The 25428-nt window shown below is 48.1% G+C and overlaps 8 protein-coding genes across 8 annotated transcripts; 6 read left to right on the forward strand and 2 right to left on the reverse strand.

Annotated features, from left to right (window-relative positions):
* The first annotated feature begins 5009 nt into the window (after positions 1–5009).
* Positions 5010–7110, forward strand: PV09_02228 (uncharacterized protein). The gene is made up of 3 exons (XM_016355238.1): positions 5010–5534; positions 5589–6359; positions 6422–7110. The coding sequence occupies exons 1-3, from the start codon at positions 5205–5207 to the stop codon at positions 7019–7021; spliced, it is 1701 nt and encodes a 566-aa protein (XP_016217254.1). The 5' UTR covers positions 5010–5204; the 3' UTR covers positions 7022–7110.
* Positions 7111–7363: 253 nt separating this feature from the next.
* PV09_02229 (uncharacterized protein) lies at positions 7364–8846 on the forward strand (the record flags this gene model as incomplete). The annotated part of the gene is made up of 3 exons (XM_016355239.1): positions 7364–7711; positions 7766–8086; positions 8161–8846. The coding sequence occupies exon 3, from the start codon at positions 8178–8180 to the stop codon at positions 8844–8846; it is 669 nt and encodes a 222-aa protein (XP_016217255.1). The 5' UTR covers positions 7364–7711; positions 7766–8086; positions 8161–8177.
* Positions 8847–9424: 578 nt separating this feature from the next.
* On the forward strand, positions 9425–10892 carry PV09_02230 (uncharacterized protein). The gene is made up of 4 exons (XM_016355240.1): positions 9425–9813; positions 9866–10133; positions 10187–10795; positions 10852–10892. The coding sequence occupies exons 1-3, from the start codon at positions 9584–9586 to the stop codon at positions 10526–10528; spliced, it is 840 nt and encodes a 279-aa protein (XP_016217256.1). The 5' UTR covers positions 9425–9583; the 3' UTR covers positions 10529–10795; positions 10852–10892.
* Positions 10893–12845: 1953 nt separating this feature from the next.
* Positions 12846–15037, forward strand: PV09_02231 (uncharacterized protein). The gene is made up of 2 exons (XM_016355241.1): positions 12846–13619; positions 13684–15037. The coding sequence occupies exons 1-2, from the start codon at positions 13415–13417 to the stop codon at positions 14136–14138; spliced, it is 660 nt and encodes a 219-aa protein (XP_016217257.1). The 5' UTR covers positions 12846–13414; the 3' UTR covers positions 14139–15037.
* On the reverse strand, positions 14960–17895 carry PV09_02232 (uncharacterized protein). The gene is made up of 3 exons (XM_016355242.1): positions 17325–17895; positions 16407–17182; positions 14960–16351 (listed from the first exon to the last, which is right to left on the reverse strand). Exons 1-3 carry the CDS (start codon positions 17611–17613, stop codon positions 15506–15508), a joined length of 1911 nt encoding a protein of 636 aa, XP_016217258.1. The 5' UTR covers positions 17614–17895; the 3' UTR covers positions 14960–15505.
* A 3063-nt stretch (positions 17896–20958) lies between these two features.
* On the forward strand, positions 20959–23402 carry PV09_02233 (aspartate-tRNA ligase). The gene is made up of 4 exons (XM_016355243.1): positions 20959–21243; positions 21294–22015; positions 22065–22247; positions 22301–23402. Exons 1-4 carry the CDS (start codon positions 20991–20993, stop codon positions 23234–23236), a joined length of 2094 nt encoding a protein of 697 aa, XP_016217259.1. The 5' UTR covers positions 20959–20990; the 3' UTR covers positions 23237–23402.
* A 970-nt stretch (positions 23403–24372) lies between these two features.
* Positions 24373–24913, reverse strand: PV09_02234 (uncharacterized protein). Its single transcript, XM_016355244.1, has 3 exons — positions 24824–24913; positions 24660–24762; positions 24373–24598 (listed from the first exon to the last, which is right to left on the reverse strand). Exons 1-3 carry the CDS (start codon positions 24889–24891, stop codon positions 24590–24592), a joined length of 180 nt encoding a protein of 59 aa, XP_016217260.1. The 5' UTR covers positions 24892–24913; the 3' UTR covers positions 24373–24589.
* PV09_02235 (uncharacterized protein) lies at positions 24648–25413 on the forward strand. The gene is made up of 2 exons (XM_016355245.1): positions 24648–25292; positions 25351–25413. Exon 1 carries the CDS (start codon positions 24709–24711, stop codon positions 25030–25032), a length of 324 nt encoding a protein of 107 aa, XP_016217261.1. The 5' UTR covers positions 24648–24708; the 3' UTR covers positions 25033–25292; positions 25351–25413.
* The last annotated feature ends 15 nt before the right edge of the window (positions 25414–25428 follow it).

The raw sequence follows: 25428 nt of genomic DNA on the forward strand, positions 1-25428 counted from the left end.
GGTGCTGCTGGTGACGGTGTGCGTCCTCCACACATACATGGTGCAGAAAGATCGACAGCGTCTCCGAGCACTGCAACGGATTCATGCACGTCGACCTCGTTCGACTTGATCATCATCCCACGGAAACAACATAAATTCTGCGCAAAAGCACGTCGCTCGTCCGTGTGCCATCTGGTCTTCTTACAGCTGGTTGTCTGGTCACTCTTCTTCAACCCCCCGCGGCGCACGCGAGACGTGATCGATGAAAAGTTTGCTTCTCTCCGTTGACGAGACGAAATGGATGCCAAAAATTCCCTGTCGAATCCCCAGAGGGGTTCCGGCAGAAGCGGTCAAAAGTATAGTTTTCAACTAGCAATAACACGGACTCAGACGAATCTTCACTGTCACGCGTAATGCCCTTGCACTAGAATGGTTTTCAAGTTGAGGTTCGAAGGGAGAGCGAGATTTTATACTGCTCTGCGCTTGGCTTGTGCGTCAACCACGCTATGCTGGTTTGGGACAAGCCCCACGTAACGTGATCTCCCCCCTTGCCGTGGTCGCAGGGCACGGGCCCGCTGCGGCTTGCTTGTTGCTGCCTGATGCTGCTGCCTGCAAAACTAGTTCTTGCCTGAATCGTCGGGCGTCATTAGCCGTGTCGACTTCACCCAGTTGCCTATGCACTTCAAACAATGATGATGGGCTAATCTAAGTGTGTGTCTTATTGGCAGTTCGATGCTAGTTTGTATTGCTTCCCAGAATTTGCAGCAAGCTGACTCGCCTCTGCTTGCCGTATGCCAGTTTCAAGCAAATACATTGTCGTCTACAGAGGTGACAGATCACACCATCAAGCAGTAAGTGAAGGCTCATCTGCTGAACTCCAGCTCATAAGGGCAAGAGAAAACGACCATCGGCCGAGAAGCTTTCGTCAGTACTGATGGTATTCCAAAAAAAAACGTGTGAAGATGCAGAAAGGTTTAAATATAAATCTGATAACTTTAAACACCTTCCAGCACAGCCCGCAAATGTATCTATGCAACTTAGCTTGGCGCATATTTTTCAATCCATCTGGTCGCAGCTGGATCTCTTTCTAAAAGAGTATGACATCCAAATCAATTAATGTAGAGCAGAGCATGTGGCTTCTGGCTGCATCTTTTCCTTCATGTTTAGGATGACGCTTAAATCAGTCACTTGAGGTCATCCACAGCTTTGGCGATGTCTTGTGGCGTTCTACAAGGCCAACAGGTTGGGAATGTCCATATTTGTGAGAACATCCAGAAGCAGTTTGACAATAGATATGTTCTGGGAACATAGCCCGTGTAATTTACTTCGAAACCAGAGTTTCATTCAATCTAAGATTCCGTCCAGTTCATGATTTCGTTCTCTTCATTCTCTCAATTTTTTGTCTGGTTTCGATTTTGGTTTTCATAAACTTTGTTGCTCTAACATGAGTGGGAAATAGGCTCCACAACTTCTCCGTCGGATCGAAGGAGACCCGCTGCGAATATCCCCGACATTTTGCCTCAAGATACGAGCTTGCTGCCCTGGAGAAAAAAAAAGAAAAAGGTAGATGACGCCTGCCACCGGTCCACCGTCGAATAGACGACGGATTTCCAGTGCAGTGGTCGTCTATGTCCACGGCGGTGGCGGTGGAGGACTTGAAATACGAACTTTTGATTGTCTAGGGGAGCCTCCACTGCTCATGAATTTACACGTTCAGATAACAGCATGGTGCTTGTCTGCTCAACTCTAGTGGGCTCCATGATGTGTATAATCTGTCATAACACCACCGCTATATAGTACACACAGTCCGACTCTCTTTCATAACCTGCTCGTTAGACGCACAGTGTCACTATGGCTTACATCGGAACCTTCAACTAATTCTTATTATATGCTGATTAACCCCAACGGATATCAGCCAGTTATGCTCGAATCCATGCGTAAATGATATGGACTTTAGCTTTCGGCAACATGCGTTCACTTGAAGCGTGTCCAGCACGAACAAGCAAAGTTTACCGCCGCGAGGATGACAACATTGTTCACAAAAGACAGCAAAACGACCTCGTTGTCTTTCAGTAGTGGCGAACAGGACATTAGCTTAGAGGGTCTTTTTTGGGGACAAGAGCTTTCCAATAACATACTGTAGGTCAGTGGAGCCCTCAACCTTGCTAGTATTGACTTCAAAAAGGAAGACTGTATGTAGATCTTGAGACCTGCATCCCACCAACCTTAAGAGAAATCCCGATAAAGCCGCGCGAGGGAATAAGGACGAAAAGTTCAAGATGTGACAATACCAAGTCCACAAAGAAAATGTTCGACCTGGGTCTTCTGGGGCGAGTCGCTTCCACATTCAGAATCCAGTGCATATCCGTTCAAGTGTCGTAGTCGATCAACAGAGCAACATCCACCAAAATTAAAAAAAAAAAAAAAAAAAAAAACCAACTCGTGCAGCTGCCGAAGGCTACCACCAGCGCGATGCGCATGTGCATCCCTCGTTTACCGTCACCTGCCGCGACTGCACGCACAACAAACCCTTCCCCCCACCTCTCCCTAGAGGAACGGCTGATTGCCCTTGATTATTACATCATGAGTCGAACGAGGCGGAACCGACGCGTTGTAAGCGTCCCTTGTAATTCCCTTGCGAATACACTGTAGCTCAAGTGTCGTCTCGCTTCCCGTTTTAAGCTTAACATATCCGCTCGAAAACCTGTGTGACGTTTGACTTGCCTGCCGAGCAATACATTCGGGAATGTAAAGAGACCCGCAATTGAGAAGCTCGCTGCACGTGCAAGCCAAATTTCGCTGACATTCATGGCTGTTGATCAAAGGCAGTCCATTCGACTCAGCACAGCTGAGAATTCGCATGATCTGCCTTCCGATAAACAAATTCGGTTGCGAATGTGTAATCCCTGCACGACTTTTTTAGGTACGCCGTTGAAGTTGTCTGTCGGTCCGAATTGCAGGGTAGAAATGGCCATACGTTGACTCGGACATTCAGGCGCTATGTACGATGCCAGCATCATCCCACATGGTACTTTTGGGAACTCAGCACAACATGTTTACATGCCCGCCGCAAGGCCAAGGAAACAGCTGTACGCAGCTAGCCACGCCATTCCCGACCTTTGGCGCTCCGTGATACTTTCTAAAATTGGACCGCGGTGTCTTGGTTCTGCTCTGCGCTGTTTCTGTTCCCAACAAACCTGTTGCTCGCTGGGCGTTTTCTAGGTCAGAAGAGAGAGATTGTAGAGGAGCATTGCATCAACAATTGGGCGAATCACTCAGCCGGCAAGGAAAACGTAGCTGCGTGGCTGGTTGCAGGACGGCAAAGAGTGCACGCCATGCACGGATGGAATGGCTGTCACGAGCGAGGCAGCAAGCACTGATTGTCACGGGCCCGAGAGTCGAGTAGTTCTAATTTGCACGGGTAGATCAGCACAGGAATGGGTGCTGCAATCGGACAGAGATTGCCATGTCTTTTGGCCGAATGGTGCATGATCAGAAGGGATGGTGTAAAGCTTGATGCCAAGGCGAGACGTTTCCGGAAGGAAAAATTGCCAGTGGAAGCTTCCGCGTGTGTGCGCACGATTGCGATGAGGCCTTGCAGCTAGTGCTGACGGGCTGTCCAAACTTGGGGCGCGACAACAGACGACAACTCCATCAGAAACATTGCATGATCCTGCTCCGCTACCAACTCGCCTTGACAGCAAGGTGAAAAAACGGCATACAAGACGCTTTAGACAAAAACAAATCGAGCCTTGGCCCAGATCAACGGCGGCGCTGCTCACAATTCGTACGGGCGCACAAACTCACAGCGGTGACCCCTCCCCGAACAAAATTGGCAGATCAGCGAGCCACCACGCATCGGCCCCAGTTTAATGGACGGTAATTCGGCCGGAGACGCGTTGTCGCCGTCCACCAGCGGGACTGAAGGCCTTGAGACATTCATGCAGGGTCCTCATTGAGCGTTGTCTCAACGTCTTTCTGGAGCCTGGACGTGCTGAATGGCTGGAAGAAAGGGTAGCCTGAATCAGGTGGTCGTGACGTTCTGGAGAGCTTTGATCGTTGAAAGTGGAGAGCGATAGTGACGCAAGGGAACATGCACGACACTCCCATCGTCCCTTTCGATTTGCGGCGCGGAGAAGACAATGTGCTTCATCTGTTACAAAGTGCTTGCTCGTTACTCCCGTGCCGCACTTTTATTATTATTATGGTTATTTGTGGCTCAGCTGACAGAAACCGCAGCACAGTGCGATGCTTTTCGTCTTGTGGACCGTGAAACCTGTGGTCAAACCTGCCTTGCTTTCTAGCGACGCGAACGGTTTATTGCCTTCGAGAGGATTGTGTCCATAAACTCCCAGCGATGTTTCTCAAAATCATTTCCCGGGAGATTTTCCCATCCGGCGATAATAGCATGTGCAACCGCTCTGGCGTTGATCTGCAAGGAAGGTGCTGGATAGAATCGAGCGCCAGATCTACCCAGAACGCCTCTTGCGTGTTTCTCGTTCTGCATTTAGACACTAACTGTTTGTTCGATGGAACCACTAGGCTTAGCCGTGAGACGATCCTCCTGGTAATCGCGCAGCCTTTCTTATTTGCACCTGTGATCTTCCGTGCTCAGTCTTGTCTACGGCATTGCTCCACATGTGCACCCACTCGTACGGCCAGTCGAGTCGTGCAGTGAACCTTTTTTTTTTTGCCTTCGATTCGGACGCTTAGGTTGTCTCGGATATACATCAAGATGCATGTAGCTTGCCTATGCATAGAACTATTGCCTCAAAGACCGGCATTCTTACTGAACTAGCTGTCCACAAACCGCACAGGATCGTCCGACCTTGCTCATCTCGTACGAGCTTGGTGTCCATCTCTAGGTACGAACCGACCCCCAGAAATCAAAGCGCATGCATCAATGGACAAGGGGGCTTTGGCCTGAAATCCGTGGTCTTGTCTATTACGACGAGGCGTGCGTTGACGACCGGCGAGGTGTTGATCTACTGTCATACCGGGCCTGACGATCGCCCTTTCTGCAAGCCGATGGATCCTGAACGACGGGCGACCATAATTTGATCTCGGAAGATAAAGATAATAAGATCACACAGGGCTATTATTTTTATAATCTTGTCCGCTCGATTCCTGCTCGAATGTGCTCAATCGCTCACTAGCTATCAGATGCTACCTAGGTTCTTTCGTTAGGTTCGATAGCTTATTTTTTGGGACCTTGGCTTCCCAAGATGCGTTCCCTGTTGATTGCTTTATTTTCTGCGCCCTTGATTGTGCTGGCCAAAACCATAGAACGAGAGTGGAACATCACTTGGGTGTCTGCTGCACCTGATGGCTACACGCGCCCGGTCATTGGGATTAACGGCCAATGGCCATGTCCGGAGCTGCGTGCAGCAAAGGGCGACAAGATCATCGTGACGATCAACAACATGCTCGGAAACCAGTCGACTGGTTTACACTGGCATGGCATTCACCAGAGGGGAACGCCGCAAATGGACGGTGCCAGCGGTATCCATCAATGTCCTGTACCACCTGGCTCCTCATTCACGTACGAGTGGACAGTATGTCAACCTAACATCGTCTTAACTCATGATCATCTAACTGAATTCTCATAGGCTGAACAAGCTGGGACATACTGGTACCACTCACACAACGATGCCCAGTATCCCGATGGTCTGTGGGGGCCTCTCATCATTGAGGATGACTGTTATCCGTTCGAGTATGATGAAGAAATTGTCATGACGCTTACTGATTGGTACCACGAGCAAGCCCCTGATCTTGTAGCGCTCTATCAGTCGAAACAAGGCGAGGCTGCTGATGGCACACCTGTTCCTTCTGGCGGCGCACTCATCAATACTGGAAAGAATGTCACAATTTCAGTCAAGCCCGACACTACATATCTTATTCGCATCATCTGTCCAGGCAGTTATCCTGGACACGCATGGGTGTTTGACGGCCACAATCAAACCACGGTTGCCATTGATGGTGTATACACTAAGCCCGCTCAAGTCAATCTTGGAGGCAACCTCACCCGTATTGCTCCAGGACAGCGCCAAGATGTCCTCATTCGCACGAAAAGTGAGACGGACAAGAACTATGCTATCTGGGACACTATGGATGTGAACATGCTGTTCATCAACAAGGGCATCATCCCGCCGCCGGCTAACTACAATCCGAACGTAACTGCATGGCTTGTCTACAACGAAAGTGCGCCTCTTCCAGACCCTCCAGTCTTCCACGAAATCAGCAACTCCAACTTTTGGGATGATTGCGACTATGAGCCTCTCGACGGAACACCGCTTCTTGAACCGGTTGACCATCAAATTATCATGGACATCAATGCTGCGAACATTTCTGGAATCTCGCGATTCGTAATTAACAATGAGGTAGGCCGATCTAGATTAAAGCTTACCAATCAAAAGTCACAATAACTGACAACACTGGCTAGACGTATCTCATGCAGAATGTTCCTTCGCTATATTCAGCGCTAACTACCGGTGATGATGCCTCAAATCCAGAAGTGTACGGACAGGTCAACCCTTTTGTCCTGAAGTACGGCGAAGTCGTTGAGATTGTCATAAATAATCTGAACACGAACCTTCACCCGTGGCACATGCACGGTCGCCAGTTCCAGCTGCTCGATCGCCCAGACCCAGGTTGGGGCAAGTTCAACGGCACGTACCGCCCTGGCTATCCACACGCGTCGCCGGCCATTCGTGACACCATCATGGTGCAAGACAACAGCTGGGCCGTGATCCGTTTCCGTGCGGACAATCCTGGTGTCTGGCCTTTCCACTGCCACATCGAGCTACATGTAAGTAGTGGGTTCACCGCGACCATGATTGAGGCTCCAGATCACCTTCGCGCCATGAACATCACAATCCCGGAGGACCACATTGCAGCGTGCAAGGCATTCCCGATGAAGTACCAGGGTAATGCGGCAGGCAATACAGTTAATGCGCTCGACTTGAGTGGATCGAATACGCAGGTTCCAGCCGTCGACTATGGTGCCATGTATCCCCCTGGAACACCTCCTTCGAGTCGATAATGGGGGAAGGTGCTGTGTTTTTATGTAATAGCCTCTTCGCGTAATAAAAAGCATATGCAATGGTTTCTGAGAATGAAATTCATATGAGCGTTTCGAGGTATCCATTGAAATTTTGTGCATGCCAAAGAGGCAGACGCTAAGTTCAACTCCTAGTAAGGCGGAGTAGTTCCGTATGCTGAGTACAGTGTAAAGTGCTCGGGGTGGATGAAATGTTCGTCGTCTTTTCGCCAACCAGGTTGTTACCGCTTTGCCTAGAACGGATTCGTCTATTCTTGGCACCAAGACACACGTTGATCAAACCATGGAGACAACCGTGCTACAAGTACAGTCGAAATGGAGAATCACGAAAAGAGCAACGCAAGCTACTTATGAAGCGGGTTGTGTGAACACGCACAGGGCACAATTACTCGCTTTAGATACCATGGAGGCATTCGGAGATATCGTATCCGTCGTGAAGGTCAGCTTGCTAAGTTATGCTACCTACATTTCTTGAAACGGGACGCTTCGCAGCTTTGCGGTGCATCATTATCTGAAGAATGAAGGGCACAGACGGTACCACACGAGTTGTGCAGATTTCCACCCGTTCAACTAGCTACGAAGTTATACCCTTATGCGACGCCTCTTTTGGTTCCCTTCGCGAGAATTGGTCGTGATTTTTAAAACAGACATGGCTGTAATCAGGAATACCTGGTACGTTACTCGTGCTCAAAAGGTCAGGAACTTGAAGCTGAGACAAATCTAAAGCCTACAATAAGAGCTCCAAATCAGTTCATCATCAGAATGAATGCAGTCGCCATAAATCCTTCTGACTGCAAGATGGTTGCTCAAGGTAATCGCGTCACCGAGCCGACAATTGTGCCTGACCTTGGTGGCATTGGAATTGTTGAAGCTATTGGGATAGAAGTGAAAAGGTTTGTTATTGGTGATGAAGTGCTAGCCCAATTCACTGCTGGCCCGGCTGAGAACGTTGGAGGGTCGTACCAAACCCACGGTGTAGTCCTGGAAGACATAGTGGCAAAAAAGAACCCCCGCAGGAATGGGCTGGAAGGAAGCATGAAGTATACCGTACGTGGCAAATTTATTCTTTCAGAGTGTTCTGTGCAACTTCTTTCTCCTATGGCTAACTAGCTGTTTTAAAGTAACATATTTCACTGCGATGGTAGATATAGGGTCCGTTCAGGGGTTGGCAATCCTCTTTCTACAAGAGGGACCTACGAGGGGCCTGATTCCAGCTCCTTTTTTTATCCTAAGAGGGAGTTCGGAACTCGGCGCTTCGGCGATCCAGCTACTGCAACTTGCTGTGCCTAACTGCGAGCTTTTCGCAACAACATCGCAGCAGCATCACAAAATGATCACCAAGCAATTGGGAGTCGACGTGGTCTTTGATCGTTCTTCGCCCTCGCTGATTAACGACATCAAGGCAGCCACAAGGAGCTCGGAAGGTGTTGATGCTATTCTAGAGGCCGTTGGGGCTGGATCAGTGGAAAAGCATATTTTTGATGCATTTGCGCCCAAGGGCCCGAAAAGATATGCACAAGTATGGACAGGTGGCGACGAAATCCGAGGTCCCGCAGGCGTAGATCCGGTCTTGTTCCAAAGCCGCGACTCCCTCGAGATTCCAGGCGGGAAAATTTTCTTCGTAGCATTACAGGTATTGCTCGCGGAAGGGAGATACAAGCCCCCGCTTCCTTTGCACAAGGTAGGAGAAGAGCTTGATAGCCTAAAGAGCGGGCTTGACCTCATGCGGAAAGGAGTCAGCGGTGAGAAACTTGTCGTGTTGTATAAAACATCTCACCAGCCCTCCTTACCGACGCACATGCGTTAAATGGCGCTCAAAGTATGCACGTTAGATGAGAACATGAATAATCACTCATAGCCTAGAAGCTTAATGGAGCAGGCTTCTCATCATTAACCCAGTTGGTGGCGGTTGATCAATAGCAGAACTATGGCTTCAACATACATAGCCGTAGCTTCTTTGTGGAACAACCTCTACACCTTCAACGGGCATATGTGCGGCCTAAAAATATTTAAGCGGTAGCGTCGACAAACAGCTGACGTTTATATGTCATGTTCGAAGGATGAATGCCTTCGCCTCACGCTAGGATTCTTGCTTGAGATACGAGAATCTCGACTCCGGGGAAGCGACAGACCAGCCCCGAAGAGAAAATGGATCGGACCAATAAGTTTGGAATTTAAACGAATCACGATTTCATGCTACGTTCGGATGAATGAGCTCGGAGTCCGAGTGCGGTCTGGCTGTTGGAGGCAAAGTGCGTAGTTCGCTGACTATTACCTTATCTGTGATTGGCTGACGACATGCAGCCTTCTCCTCTGCCTCATGCGCTCACACCTCAGAATTGCGTTTATATATCTTGATAACGAGCTTGACCTCTGAAATGAATTCATTCCTCCTTGTCTGGCACCTGGATAGTGTCATCATATTTTTCATCTCTGTTCACCCAATCGCCTCTAACTTTTGAAGGGACTGGGGTTGTAGGCACAAGACCTCATCCTCTTAAATATAAACTACTATTCTGATTTTCTTTTGCCCAAAGTAACAGAATGGCGAATTATGTGTGCAGATCCGGGGGAACCAGGGCAAACCATCCACAGGATGAAGAGCAAAGTTCTCATGTAGAGCGCTTATCGTCATCAACATCAAGCGTCACTGTGACTCCTTCGCCTGCACACACAGAGAAGCACAACAACCACTCCTCGCAGTTATCTAATGCTATAATCGGGTTTGCCGATGGTCTGACGGTGCCATTTGCCTTGACGGCTGGCTTGACTGCGTAAGCTGTGGCGACAAGGCTTCAAGAGACGTCTCTCACTAATTTTGTGCAGGGTTGGCTCAATTCATCTAGTAATTGTAGGAGGCCTTGCGGAGCTCTTCGCTGGAGCAATCTCAATGGGTCTCGGCGCCTGGCTTGCGGCTGAGACGGAGCGGAAGCACTATGAAATCGAAGAAGCGAGAGAGATACGTGAAGTCCGGGAAATGCCTGCAAAAGAGGAAGATGAGATATACGAGATTTTTGAACAGTACGCCATTGGTAGATCAGCTGCAAAGGGAGTAGTAGAAGCGTTGAAGGTGAACGAAGATATGTGGGTAAAGGTTTGTTCACATACCTCCTTCTGTTTGCGTTTGAGTTGCTGACAACGAGACAGTTCATGATGGACTTTGAACTCAAGCTCGAGAAACCAGACGTTTCCAAATGTTGGATCTCCGCACTTGTCATGGGCATGTCGTACTTAATGGGCGGTCTAATCCCCATGCTTCCCTACTTCTTCATGAAGAAAGTCAACGACGCACTCTTCATAAGCATCGGCATATCAGTGGTCATTCTTCTCGTTTTTGGCTACGTAAAAGCCATTTTCACGGGCACTGATCGCAAAACAGCGGTTCTTAGTGCAGTGCAAACTCTATTCGTTGGAGCCCTCGCTGCCGGGACAAGCTACGGTATCGTACGAGGGATCAATGACAGACTTGGGGGGACGTCGATTCAATGAAACAGACGTTTTCCTCACGCCTAAGCGCGTTTAATTGAGTATGAATACATGCGGTTCTTGGAGTCAGCGATCTCATGAAACAAAAGGGTACGAATCCAAGCCGAATACTGTATTATTCAGGCATGTCTACAGTGGGACTTCAAATGCGAGAGCGCATCAATAATTTTCTGCGATGGAAAATTTCATGACTGGGATTCGTACGACCGGATTAGGGTTTGAATAGAACGTCACGAATATTACTATTCCTGAAAGGATTCACCTCTTACAGTGCGTTTGGACCTTGAAACTTGTCCGAAAAAAATTCTAAAAAATATTCTACCCAGGTTGAGTAAGGGCGCACCTTTTAAAAGTCAACCGATTACATCTAGTAGTCCGTCATGTCCTGACTTACGGTCTTTCTCATTCTTCCTGTCCATACTGCGAGCAGCTGGCAAATCTGACGGAGCTTTGTCAGCGGTACAAGGTCTTCCAAGTAAATTACGTGCACTGCATTAGCAAATCATGTGGTAGATGATGATATACTATGTCATTAGGCGATTTAGGACGCAATAGTAAACGCAGATGATAATCATATCGATGCTCTAGCACGGACTTGATGAATTCGACCTGACTGCTTTCACCAAATGGAAGTGTTCACATCATCTTCAACTGAAAGTGATCAGCATGGTACCGCAGTACTAAAAGGAGTTTGTTGTCTCAAATACCGGGGAGGACCACCTTGATAGCCTCATTATCGTCAACTTGTAACGAGACTCTTGAACTGCGGTGAATTGCAAATACACTATAAGAATCATTCTAGATTGTGTAGCAGCAAGAGTAATTTCGTAATTAGAAGAGCAGAGGAGCATAGGCGAATCATTACACACAAATAAAGATCTTGCAGGCTGATCAGTCTGCTGAACGAAATTCGGAATGGGCCGTGAAGCGTCGGACCTTGTTAACTAAAATACTATGGCCTTCCAAATTCAGAAGCCTACCGTCGACCCCTTTCCTTAGCAACGTAACAATAGGGTGCTCGTCGGAATTTGGCATTTTCGTAGTACTAAGTTGTTACTTAGCTAAAGGGCACCGATTTCGAGATCAGTTTTACCATCGGGGATGAATGATCAGAGATTAAGCAGACGAGTGAAAAAGTGACTGAGAAAAGGATGCTATATTTGGTGGGACTTGTTGGTTGGGTGTGTACTTCTCCCGCCGTCTTCGGCGATTGGGTTTCGCTAGGACTGAAACAAACACGGCGCATTATGAGACTGTGGTCTGCTTTTGCATGAAGTCGCCATCTCCGCCTTGGACAGGGCCAGATGAGGCATGCCGTTCACCGAAACGAAAGACCCAGCCTGCAAGTGAGGTGGTGCCGTAACATCACCTCTTCGGGAGAAGCTTGCCTCAGTAACAAGCTTCGAAGAGCTCGCAAGCATCAAAGCTACACTCAGGTCTTCCTCGGTAAGATAAAGACGTTGGCCATTCTACCATAGTGCTGGAAACGGCTTAACGCAACGGTTGTTCTAGATTCTCGCACGGGTCCCTGCGTCTACGGGAACGGTGTCAAGGAAGAACCATGAAAAGCTACGAGGCACGAAACAATGCTCTGGGGACTCGTGGAAAAACTGTCACGGCAGCTTCGTCATCGGTGAAGAAGCCGCCTCACGACTCCGGCGCACGACATGTCGGCAAGTGACAGAGGAGGAGGCAAACGAGGGTTGAAAATGAGTTTCACCGACTACGGTACGCCGAGCAAAACGCCATGCAATTGAGGATAGATAAAAACGCAAAAAGGGAGCAGTAGCATCTCCGTAGTGCGGAGAGATGTCCATTTAGGGTCCACATCGATCTTTGTCAACCAGCATCGTGCGCTAAAGCACTGAGCGTAATGAAAGCGCGAAGACCGCGCAGCGGATGGTGGAGCCACGAGCGTCAAAACTGTTAATTACTGTTAATGAGGGCAATTTTGGGAGAAGGGGAGTCTCATCTCGACAGTTAATGACGAGCAGAAGGCGAATCGCAGCTCGTTTTCCATCATGTACCTGCTTACGACAAGAGGAACGTCCCGCCGGTGCCGAGTCCCAGAACGAGGCCTACGATTGATGACGGTACACAACAGGCCAAACAGCACACGACAGCTGGTTGCAGCGGTTGACTGGCGTTGAGGGAGCAGGATCGACAACATGTGCCCCCTGTACAAGGGCGGACTGCAATTTAAGGATTGAAGCTAACGTCTTAGCATGGATGCCGGCGTTGCTAGCGGGCCAATGAGGTGCGGCAGCAGACTTTTGCTCATCAACACCACCGTCGAATCGCTCTGCTGTGTTCGCCGTGTCGCTGGTCGACTGCTGGCTGTCCCCTTTGGTCATTTCGTCAGTTGCGCCAGCGCGAAGTGGTGTTGGCGAAGTCGAGCAACGTGTCGCAGCCAACGGCTCTGCTACGCTCGGAGCCGCTCGCTGCTTTTCGTGTCGGTAATACAGCCCGTTCAAAATTGCAGCGTGCCAGGCATCACGGAGCCCTTCCTCCAAGCAGCGATGGCGAAATGACGAGGCGTCAAGCGAACCCGACTCATGCTGGACGGACGCTGGCAACCCCACGACCCACCAGTAGCCAGTGCACTACTCTCCCAAGCAACGGGTAGGCAGATCTAACCAATTCATTTCCCTCTATCTTCGCAATGAGCGAATAAAGAAAACCACCACCTGGCCCACCCGCGGGTGCTTGTCTCTTCTCTTCTCTCTCCCATACTGCCTGGCTATCACAAACAATCACTGTCGCTGTCTGGTATACAACACGCACACGGTCGTGCTCCTCGCGCGCTTTCCTCTCGCTTTTGGAATCTTGGTTATTCCGTCCATTCATTACTTGTCACTCCTTCCGCGATAAACTCTCAAAAAAATCACAATGAACTTCAAGCGACTCGCCCAAGCGGCCCTCTTCCTGGCCTCGCTCAGCAGCGCCATCCACCTCCACGAACGACACATCGATCTTGAGGAGCGTGGTGGTTATGGTGCCACTCCCACCGGTGGCAGCTATCAATTTGCGCCGGGCATTCAGACCGCAACTGGCGATACCTGCGCAGCCGCCTTCGGTAACGGCTATCAAACTTGTATGTGGGGATGGGGAAAAAATTGCGACAAGGCAGCTTGGGCATGCTAACACAGTACATCCAGGCCGTGAAGCTTCCGGTACGGTGAACCGTCTCTGCTATAACCCGAGCGCCGGTCAACAATGCTGCTCGGCGTCCTGGTCCTGCCCGAATGGCTCGTTCTGTATGTCGGACGGTTCATGCTGCCCCAACGGCATGGATCCAACGAACTGCGGTGCAAAGCCTGCGACGACCTCCAGCTCAACAAGCAGCATTCCTTCCTCGACATGGGCCCCAAGCTCTTGGTCGTCAGTGTCCAAGCCTCACACTCACAACTCGACGACGTCATCATGGGTTCCGAAGACGTACGCGACAAGTTTCATCAACACGACTAGCGTCAAGGTCACTGCCGCCGCTACCGGTAGCTATGTTGTCCCAACCAGCGCCAGCGCCCCAGTTAGCAACGATGCGACCACAGGATCCTTCCGCGCGGCAACATTTGTGGGTGCTGGTGTCCTGGCTATCCTCGCTTCCTTCTAAGCGGGCGCTCAGCCGCTTAGATGATATGTTTAGAAAAAAACCCAAAAAAAAAATCTCGCAAAGCTCGATTTCAATTCTTTTCTATCAACCAGCGGTTGGCCCACTCAACGATACCCATTTTGTTCCCGATGCTAGGATGATCGCTTGACCCGCCCCGGACTACGCAAGAGCGTTTGACGCTGGCAGCAAAGGCGCAGGACAAATACGAAGGAAAACATCCCACGAACGGACACCGGTTGATCCAACGCAAGCTTCTTTTCTAGTCTTCGCACTTTTACTTCTTACTGCACACCTTTTCCGAACGCGCGGTCCCCAACTACACACATGTGCGAAGATGCCGCTTGATACATCTTTCGGAGGTGGTGCCTGGATCCCTGGCTCCTGGTCCAGCTTAACTACGTTGTTAGCACATAACAAATTACTCACTTTTTATTTTTAACAAGCACAAACCCCCTCCGATCCACCTTCCGATTTATAGCGCGCGCGGAGTTCTGTGGCATTCTTTTTGATGTTACACGACTTTACGAACCATTCTTTCACAGCATCTCAACATGACACTCTGGCTATATAACATCATTTAGTGTCTAATCATCATGAATTTCTGCGAAAATGACCTCAAAGGGGAATGGAAGGAGTCGTTGATGGGGAATTCCTTCGCGTTTGGTGGGAGAGGTTGGGATTGTAGATACCCCCTTTTTCTTTTTTTCGAGAGGATGGATTGATGATATTTTGGTGAAGCGCGCTCTCGTGGGAGAATTCGATAGTTTGCTGTTCAATCCGTTCGCTTACGCTTTATTTCTTTTCTTATTTTTTATCCTATAGCGTTTTCTGCTTTGCCGTTGAATAGCTCATGCATCTCTGGGAAAGGGCAACCGCTGAGAATTGGACTTTGCACAAAATTCTGCCTGGGCCGTCTCTCTTCTTCACTAGTGCTTCTCCTGATCCCTCATTCTTTGTAAGCCTCTTTGCTGACTTATCGAACCTTATCTGCGCAATGATTCTGGAGAAGCCATTCCACGCTGACATTTGATCGGGCGTAGCTGTGGTACGACGCCACAGCTCCACTTCATGCGATGGCTTACGCGAGCTAATGTGATTCGTGTTATCTCTTCAAAATTCGTCAGAAGAAAGCAATCATTATCTTTGGCTGCTAATAAGTCGCTAATGATACTAAATCTACCTCTGAAGGGAGGTCTCATTACATCCCTATCAGGATTAAATAGTCGCCGACTACGGCGTGGTCTGGAGTCGTGCGGCATGGTATATTGCGCAAAGACGGGACCATAAGGAGCAAAGCTCAAAGAAATATGAGGTATCGATTACACTAAAACAACGACCACCACCCCTGCCAGCTGCAGCTACAACTACTACTGTCCCGCCCCAGGTCTCGGGAATATGCTCGTAGTTTGGATCTGATCTGGGGACAATCCACCAATCGTCCCTTGAGGCACCGAGGATTGCCATCCCAATCCTGTGGATTGGTTCACAAATTGGGACTGCCGGAAAGGATTCGTGCTGCCTGTCGCATGGGTGGTTACGCCTCCTAGAGCAGGTCCCGGTGAGCCAGTTTGAGGTCTGGCGAAAGGATTCGTACCTGTTGCTTGCGGCATCATTGGCGCGGATGGTGAGAAAACATTGTTGTTTGGTGGTGCCAACGTATTTTGCGTTCCGACGGGAGGTGATTGTTGTTTTGCAAATGGGTTTCCCGTAGATTGAGGGAGCATGGATTGGCGGAATGGGTTTGTTGAAGCTGGTGGTTCAGTGGCCGGGACGGAAGGTGTGAAGGAAGGTGCTGAATTCTGAGGGATGCTGCTGAGCGCTGGGGTGAATCTTTGGTTTTGTGGTTGAGGCGTGTAACCTCCAAAGCCAGCACCGGTAAAGCTTGGCTGTAAAGGTTGCTGGCCTGCTGTTGACGGGGCCTGAGCAAAAGGATTACCAGCGGATGATGCCTGAGCAGGACTGAATGTCTGTTGTTGTGGCGTTGTCATGCCCGTAGTTTGGATACCAAACGCAGTGTTTTGCTGGTTTGAAATGTTACTTTGTTGAGGACCGAATGATGGCTGCTGGAATCCTGTTGGCTGTGTTACACCAAAAGGGGTCTGTTGGTTGGAAAATCCTGTCTGCTGTTGAGTGAATGCCGCCTGTGACCCTGCAACACCAGTCTGTTGGATGCCAAAGGGAGACTGCTGGAAACCGGTTGCTTGCGCTGGCATCTGAACACATGATTAGCATAAAAGGATCATAGTTGGGGATTTGGGTTGCACTTGCATTTTGTGCCTGCGCAAGCTGCGGTTGCTGGAAAGGATTAGTGTTCATGGTCGTCTGATTCTGCTCAATGGACTCAAAGAAGTCTATCAGATCCGCTTTTGGTGCCTTAGTCTCAGATTGTGCTCCGACCTTTGGCTCGGGGAACGCTTCAGACTTGGTCGCGCTCGCATTGGTCTTCTGCTCCAGCAACTTGGAGGAGCCATTCGTACTTGTTTTGCCTCCTTTCTTAGCGCCCTGCTGAGCCAGATACTGCCGCCTCATAACCTCAAAGTCTGGATCCTTCACATATTCTTCCAGCTGGGTTGTCAAAACCGTGGGGGCATGTTTGAGTGTGGGTATCTCTAGGCGGGTGACGTGCTCATAGTTCCTCGCTACCGAGAGATATTTGACTACGTTCTCTGTTTGCTTCACAAAGGTGCGATATATGTTCAAAGTGCGTTCAGCATCCGGCTTTGACATCTCGAAGAAGTGCTGCAGGATGTTGACCATGCCCTCATTCATAACGTGGAACAGCACAAGCAGATCCATGACCAGAAGCCGGAACGCCGTGAGCGAAATGTCATTCTCCGTTTCCAAGGTGAGGAAATCGCAACGCAGAAGTGCGCGAATCATGCTCTGTACGCTTTCGGTCTCTCGCAGCAATCCTTTCTCTACAGACAGTCGAGTGAGCCGTCCTTCGCCCGCACGGACAAAATCGACCTTCGTGGCGGAGAACGAATTGACTCGTTGGACGAGGTATTCGGCGTAGGCTTTGATATTGCGACCCTGTGTTTGCACTGCGCAGCATCCTAACATTAGCGTCGACATTTCAGGAGCAACCAGAAACAGGGCATAAGCGCCGAAGTTAAGAAAAGTACAGATATCTGAGCTGTCTATCGTCTCCGACGTATGTACCTCTACGAACGTGAATGCGCATACCTTCTGTAAAATTGTTGATTGCCAACTTCCTTGTCGGATTGCTCGACAAGTGCCTCAAGGTAACATCGGGCTCTCCCTCCCGTATCATAAAATGCACGATGATCAAGCTCTTGAAGACAATGGTCCAGGTGGAGTCACGCAGCCGGTTTTGTAGAACGCGGAACACCTCGGCGACGCCTTGCTCGCCAGCATGCGTGGCCACGAGTATGTGCTCGACATACTTCGACTTGGGCGCTGCCAGCTTGATTTTGGTCGCGCCCTTAACTGACTTCTCAAATGAGCTCGCCATATATTTCTTTGACTGCGATCTTTAAATGGAGCGAGGAGTTGTGGGATGTTCTCTTATTCCGGTGACCGTCTCGCTGTTGGTTCTGAGCGGAATGGCAACAGCCGCTACCACCGTCGCTCGCCGGTCGTCAACGGAGAGTGTGAAGGTGTGATGTGATGAATTAGCAGCGCGAGAGTATCAAGCCATACTAAAGGCATGCGGCTGGATGCCGAGCTGGCAGAGCAAGGAAGGTGAGACACCTGTGGTGGTGATGCGAACGTGCGTGGATCGGCGGCTGCTAGTTGCTTGGGAAGTGATGAAGCATGGGCTGCTAACTTAGCCCAGTTTGCTGGTGACGATATCAATCTCAGACCTCAGCCACACCTTGCCGGAGCCGACCCATCAATTCACGCCCGTGCTAAATCACAGCCTGCCTGCGCTGTTTGTCAGAAAGAAAAATCCCCAAAACGTTAGACGAAGATTGTGCGCCAGAGAGCTGCTGGTCGTATCGTCTGCTTTGCTGATTTCTTCCCCTCGCCGTCCTGCTCTTGCGTGACTTTGTATTGCTACCATGTCAGTGCTATTACGATTCCCGAAACAAGGCTGAGTTTCGCCCGGCGAAAACATAACACGAGCTTCATACATTGATCACAGCATGACGAGGCATCTATGTATAGTGGTCTGCTGTATGACCACTCCGCACTGCCCATTCACTATCTAGAAGTATGGATGTTATATGTACATCAATCCATTTCCCCCTTCGCTAGCAGCGGTAAAGACGGCCAATTATGTTCTGCTGAAGAGGGATCAAGAATCTCGAAACATAATGATTATTATGTTGCTCCAGCGTCAATGAGACGTAATTTGTTTTTTTTTTTTTTTTTTTTTTGTCTCTAATGTTTTCTTTTAGGTTTTCTTAAAAAAAATTTTTTTAAAAAAAAGGGAAAGGGAAAAAAGAGAAAAGAGAAAAGAAAAGAAAAAATAAAATAAAATAGAATAAAGAAAAAGGCATAATAAAAAGGCATAGTAAAAAGGTATAATAAGTTAGTTTCTGTTGGTTTCCGGCGAAGACAACTTTCAAGGTCGACCCCCCTGCGTTCACATCTGTTGGCTCAACTTCTGTGAAAAAGCCCTAGTTCGAAATAAGTGAAGTGAATATAAATCGATTTCCAGAAGCATGTGTTACATTCCATGGTGGATTACAGCTAAAGAAAGCGGCCCCTTTTACAGGCTATTCTGTCACATAACACGGATATGTGACCACTCATGGGTGATATAGCGAGAGGCTGCTCAGGTAAAGAGTGTGACCAAGGACTCGTGACTACTTAGCCTCGTTGATACATTGCACTGCGTAAGCGGATTACACCTAATTATTCAATTCATTTGCATTACACTGCGTCAATAGCCACAAGTATATATATCACTAAGTTATATTATTCGAACCGAAGAGTAAATACAACTTCAAATGATGCATTCTAGAGCTGAAGATCATCGTTTCGCTGTGGTTCGGAGACTTATCCTTCATCCTGAGCCATCGAATGTCACTTGCCTTTGTATTGACGTGGACTAAAATTTGGAAAGAAGGGATTCTTCCATCGTTTTACTGGTTGATTGCAATATCAATGTTTTGAAGCCGAGCATTGTTGAAATTGATGTGTCTCTTGCCAGCGAAAATCAATTCTAACAGGTCCCTCGTGCCCATTACATTGTATACGAAAGTCGCCAAATCCTATCAAGATCAGAAAGGCTTACGAGAGTAATTTGGCGTTTAACTCTCGAAAGGTTGCAATACTTGAAGATCATTGGCTTTCTTAAGTAGCGACTCGTCTAATGGAATGACAAGCGAAGTAGTGTCATCCGTACAAATGGAAAAGCGCCATGTACTGAAGACCACAATTCGGGAAATATAGTATTTGATATGCGAGAGCTTTCTTTAAAGGTAATTGGGCTTGGCTGTGCTGGTGCCTAGTCCTGTTGCGATTCTAGAAAATCGGATCGAAACATATGACAATGACCATAAAGTTTAGTAAACCACCAGTTCTGAAAAATGGCTTTCAAAGTCGTGGCTTTGCTTTAGGGTATCGGCCAAGGCCCTTATTATGGCCAAGCGGGCTGGTTCCAATTTCTACGTCACGAGGTTCGAAGACGTTTTCGCCAAATCCGAATACACCTGCTAAGTCTTCAGCAGAACCGTCGTCGGCCATTTTGCGCTAGCAAAACGAAGCAGAACGCAACTGCAGTTATCGATACGTGGCTTAGGAAATATGGCACCCAAAATTCGGTTGGAGATAAAGGTAACCTACACAGACCTTGTGTTGTTAGCGCGAAACAGGTTCCTTCATGAGATTTTCGTCCCTGGATGTAATTTTGTCAAGGCTACCCAGATTTTGCTGCCCGGCATTTGATTCTTGTGGCAAAGCCTACTGTGAGGGAAGTCCATGTAATCGAAGCGTTTGTATCGTTCTGGAAACAATACAGAGTATAAGTAACCAGGATGGACTAGTAAACGCCGACCTCACTAAGACCGGTCTAAGTTGCATACCGTGCTCTTTACGACTCTAGCAGTGATGAAATAGATAAAAACAATCATTGGATAGACGGCAGCCCAAACACCATCAAGTCAAAACTCCTAGCACGAAGACTGTCTGTCCATCATCTGACTTAGGTCAAACATGCATCCTAAGCTCCGCGCATTTGACAAACTTGTATACCATGTTTTCTAGATTAAAATGCGGGGTGTCTTGTACAAGTTCAAGAAATGTTTGTCTCGTTGCTAGGCTTACATGAGGACAACCATCATTCCGCACGCCCTGAATCCACGTTTAATCATATTCACACACCGCAAAGACTTGAAATCAGACTTGTTCATGCCAAAATGTGGCATGGAAGCTTATAAAATCCTGCATGTTGCCTCGGTTTGGTACAGAGCAGCACGTTTTGTGCCAAGACCGTGCAGTAATGAATAGAGAACACCTTCCCAATATGCGATCAGAGATGCCTTCATCGCGTCCGTTATTGTAACAAGGATGGTGTGCCGAACGCCGAGATCATGATACCTTTCCTCTCCTCCTCCAAACCACTTGAGCCCAAGAAAGGGAGAGTTACAGAGTCGGAGAGGAAGGCAGCTCATCGGGTACACTCTAGGCTTTCATCATCTGTTAATCTCATATTAGCATATGCACATGACGTTTTTGTGGACGAAGAGCTACTCACATGTCATAAATGGGAAGGATGAAAGAAGAAAGGTTTGAGGAATTCGACGCAACTCTTTTCATTGCGGTGCCAAGATTTTGGCACGTGACACGCCTCGCGAGCAAGCACCTTCTTGGGAGTCGGGAGACCTAAGTTGTCGCAATTCCCCATTCGATTCCATCATTTCTTGATCCATTCAAACGGAGATGCTATTCGTTCCATCATTACGGCCTGTTGTGAAAGCCAGCAGTACAGCTCGCCGGTCATACATCGAACTCTCTAAGCTTGCTCATTCTAGGAACAACTACGCGACCTCGAGACCAACTCACAGCCTCATTAGATTCTGTTATCGTCAGACATCTATAGAGCATCCAATCAAATCGCGAAGATGTTACAGTCAGATTGGCGATCAGGCAAAAAATGACTCTGGAAAATCTATCTCTGCATTCATTAATTCATGTATGAAATTCTCCTAATTTCAAGTCTAAAAGGTTGACCGATCATTTTAGTCGACTTTCCAGCATCTACTCATGAGATTACAAAGCTCTCGGTTGGAGACGAAGTTGTCGTACATGGCTATCTTGGACCAATATTCAATCGCTCGAAAAATCTCTCGTTTGTTTGGCTGTACGACAGTAATTTAAAACACGCTGTTCAAATTGTGTCCTCCGCCCCCAAAGGGAAGGATGTTACCGAAGGCAGCGCTCACCAGAAACTTCGGGCGTGCACGCAGCATACACCTGTGGCAATTCGCGGTATCGTCGGCAGCAAACCCCCATCCAAGGATGGCAATGCAGATGGGAGCTCACGCATTCAAGACGTGGAGATTCAACTGCAAGATATCTGGCCTCTAAACAAATTTCCGTCGGACGTTATGATGGAGACAGACACAGTTTTTGGTGCTGAGCAAAGACATCTACAGCTCAGAACAACGCCTAGTTTGCGCAACGCACTGAGATTTCGCTCGAGAGCAGCTCAACTATGCAGAGAACAACTGCTGTCAAAGGACTTCATCGAGGTTGAAACCCCTCTTTTGTTCAAGTCTACTCCGGAAGGAGCACGTGAGTTCTTAGTACCTACAAGGCAAAAGGGGATGGCGTATGCGTTGCCGCAGAGCCCCCAACAATACAAGCAAATTTTGATGGCGAGTGGCATACCAAAGTACTTTCAAATCGCACGGTGTTTCCGGGATGAAGATCTTAGAGCTGATCGACAACCAGAGTTCACACAGGTATGCCAGAAACCGGTACACTGAGAAGCTCTTCGCTAATGAAATGAAGCTTGATCTAGAAATGTCTTTCGCAAAGGGTGAGCAAGTTATGGAGGTGATCGAGCAGTTACTGGTAACTTTGTGGAAGCGGCTCCTCGATCACGAAATTCCTCAGCCAATAAAACGGATGACATATCATGAAGCCATGTCGAGGTATGGTTCTGATAAGCCAGATCTTCGCCTCAGCATGGAGGTAAGTAACTATTTCTCCTGATTAATGCCCATCGCTAAGTAAGCATTCGACAGTTACATAGTGTTGGAGAGCTCTTACCCGTTGATCTGGTCAGCAAGATTGGCCCGCTTGCTCGTCCAGCGGTCGACGCAATGAAATTATCTGTTTCCGACAACCCACAACAAACAAAACAATTTATTCGAGAATTCATGGACTCACCAGAAGCAACACCGTTCCTTACTAATCCAGAAGGTCAGCCGGGTATCTTTGTTTACGATTCGTCACAGCCCCTGAATGGGTTGTTTGCATTCGGGTTTCAAACAGCAGAGTATCTGGAGGAAGTCTTGTCTCTGAAGGACGGTGATCTAGTCGTTATCCAAGCTCGTGAGAACATTCCATTCACTGGAGGATTCACGCCAATGGGTCGACTGCGCCTTGCACTGCACAAAGCCGCTGTCTCGAAGCAATTGGTTCCTGCGCCTGCAGGCTTCAACTTCGTCTGGATAACCGATTTTCCCCTCTTCTCGCCTTCTCCAGAGCCGGGTTTAGGCGAAGGACAAGGAGGTACCTCTGGCCTCTCCTCAACTCATCACCCCTTCACGTCCCCCAAGTCGGTTGAAGATGTTAAGCTCTTATCCACAGACCCACGTAGGGTCGTAGGTGAACACTACGACATTGTATGCAATGGAGTTGAGCTAGGTGGTGGGTCTCGACGTATCCACTCGGCAGCCATGCAAGAGTATGTGCTACGCGAGGTGCTTGGAATGACTGAAGAACGACTGGCGGACTTCAAGCACCTGATTGATGTACTTCGAGTAGGTTGCCCGCCTCATGCAGGAATTGCATTGGGATTTGATAGGTTGGTTGCTGTTATGCTGGGTTTGGAAAGCGTGAGGGATGTTATCGCGTTTCCAAAGAGTGGGAAAGGCGAGGACCTGCTGGTCAAGAGTCCTACGCAACTGACAGAGGACCACCTAAGGATGTATCATCTTAGGCTGGACACTAACTGATGAACGAAATAGTTCAATCACCAACATATTAGAGCTATCCAACAACTATGGTCTTAGAATATTTGTATAAAAGAACCTGTATAGTTTTATGTATACTAGTTAGAATGGGAGTTAGTTTTGTCATCCCAAAAAATTTAAATATCACAAGACTTTTCCTCAAATTAAAAAATGGAAACCTTCGGCATCGAATTTTGAATTGCTAATCAAAAATTACAATAAAGCGTCGACAAGACTCGAACTGTCTACCTTGAGATTGCCTTGCACAGTTTCGCAGCCATTATGAGTCAAAAGTCGGATCTTTGCTTCTTTAACCCATCACATTACTGTTACGGAACAGAAGCAGAAAAAAAAAGAGGAGGAAATGAAGAGAAAAAAAAGAGATTGAAGATAGCTGAAAGCGGTTTCGCTGTTTAGTTGTTAGTACAAGTATTATTTTTTGCTGAGCTGGTGAGTACTGACATCCGCTGTCCTCCGGGTTATGAGCCCGGCGCGCTTCCGCTGCGCCATTCAGCTGATTTGTGAAAAATGCTTTCAAGTTTTTTCACTATAATGTTCAACAATTTTATGAAAAATGGTATTTTTCCTATCCTTAAGATTTTTTTTTGCCTAGAATTCGAAAAGTTCTCATAACGCTTCGCAGCAACTATACGGAATACAGTCAAAAGTATGGGAGTTTGAACAGAAGTGGAAGCAGCGACATAATTTGCCATTACACCACGTTTATGCAGTCGGATAAAGCAACCGGGTCTGGACCCAATCGTTTCCCGGATGGTTCTCTGCGATGAATGAAAACAGTAAAACCTCATAGCCCAATCGCAGAGTAAAGACAATTTCGCACAGGACCAGACTATTCACTTTTGACGTGAGCCGATGCCGGCTATATCATATTACTGTACTTTTGAAGAAAGTGAACGTCAGTGTATTTCTCGCGTGGAACTAAAATACCGACTTTCTATACCAAATCTGCCGTTTTCTAGGGAAGAGATTTCCTTGTAATCTAAATCGTTAAACTCGGAGACATGCTACTTGTTGAGATGTTGATATCGCAGTGCTCTAGGATGTATAAGTTTGCGGACATCATCAGAACGCTTGAAATCGTCCTCTTGCGGGCTCAGCCTCTAGAACTAGACGACGCTCGAGCACGTTCTCATCTGTGTTCACTTCAATCCATCTACGTCCTGGTGTGCCTCGTTTGTTTCATTCTTATGTACTACATGCGACATGAATGACATTTGCCATTATTCTGTGCAACCCTAGCTTGCCAATCTAGCGCTCTAGCACTCTCTAGTGGGATCTAAATGCGCAATGCGATATGAACAATCGCAATCAAGGGTCTTCATCAATTCCAGTTGCTTATCGATACTGCATAGTCCACAGTCAGTGCCAAATCGTTTTGCAAAGAAAGAAACGTCCGAATACGGACCTTTTTCCAACCCATCTCCTCAGCTTTCTCCTTGAAAGTTTGACGTGACATGTTCAGACCATATTTGCGGATAAGGCCGTTGCCCTTCTCTCCTGTCAGCCGGCTGTCGATTACGAGTCAGCACCCATATTCTGCTCAAATGTATAGACCCCAGGAATTGCTACCATTTGCGCTGCCCTTTTCCATACTTGACTTCGCCTTTTCGAGAATTCCAGATGTTCTTGTGAACCATTGTACAGGTGCGCAAATGAGACGGCAAGACTTTCACAGTGGGCAGAACACGCTGCAAAAGGAACGAGAGATATACTCTATAACGTACCAAGATGGCCAAATAGCCCATCAAGGTATACGACTTGATCACATGGATCACTGAAAGTGCTCCATTGGGACGGGAAACGTAGCCTTTTACGCAGGCCAAGTTGTTTTGAGATTCTCTGCAGTGATAGGAGGAGGGTAGGTTGGGCTTTTAAGCTTGACTTCGATCTAGGAGAATCGCTGGCATTTCTACGCAACTCATTCTATCGGCGTTGGACAGGAATGGAATGAGCTACTGCTACGAGCAGGGAGCTGAAGACTGCGACTCTGTCTAAGTCACCCCCAAGAATTGCTGTTCAGTCCATTGAGTCCTATATGGTGCGTTGTGATCATGTCGACACGACTAATCCGAAGAGTAACGGCGTATTGTTCACAGTTAAAGATGTGCCCGAACTCGCATGTGGTTCTGACAGCACCATTGCATGAAATAGATATCTGCTAGTCTGTAAAGCCA

Source organism: Verruconis gallopava (genome assembly GCF_000836295.1).
Source record: "Verruconis gallopava strain CBS 43764 unplaced genomic scaffold supercont1.5, whole genome shotgun sequence".
Lineage (NCBI taxonomy): Eukaryota > Fungi > Ascomycota > Dothideomycetes > Venturiales > Sympoventuriaceae > Verruconis > Verruconis gallopava.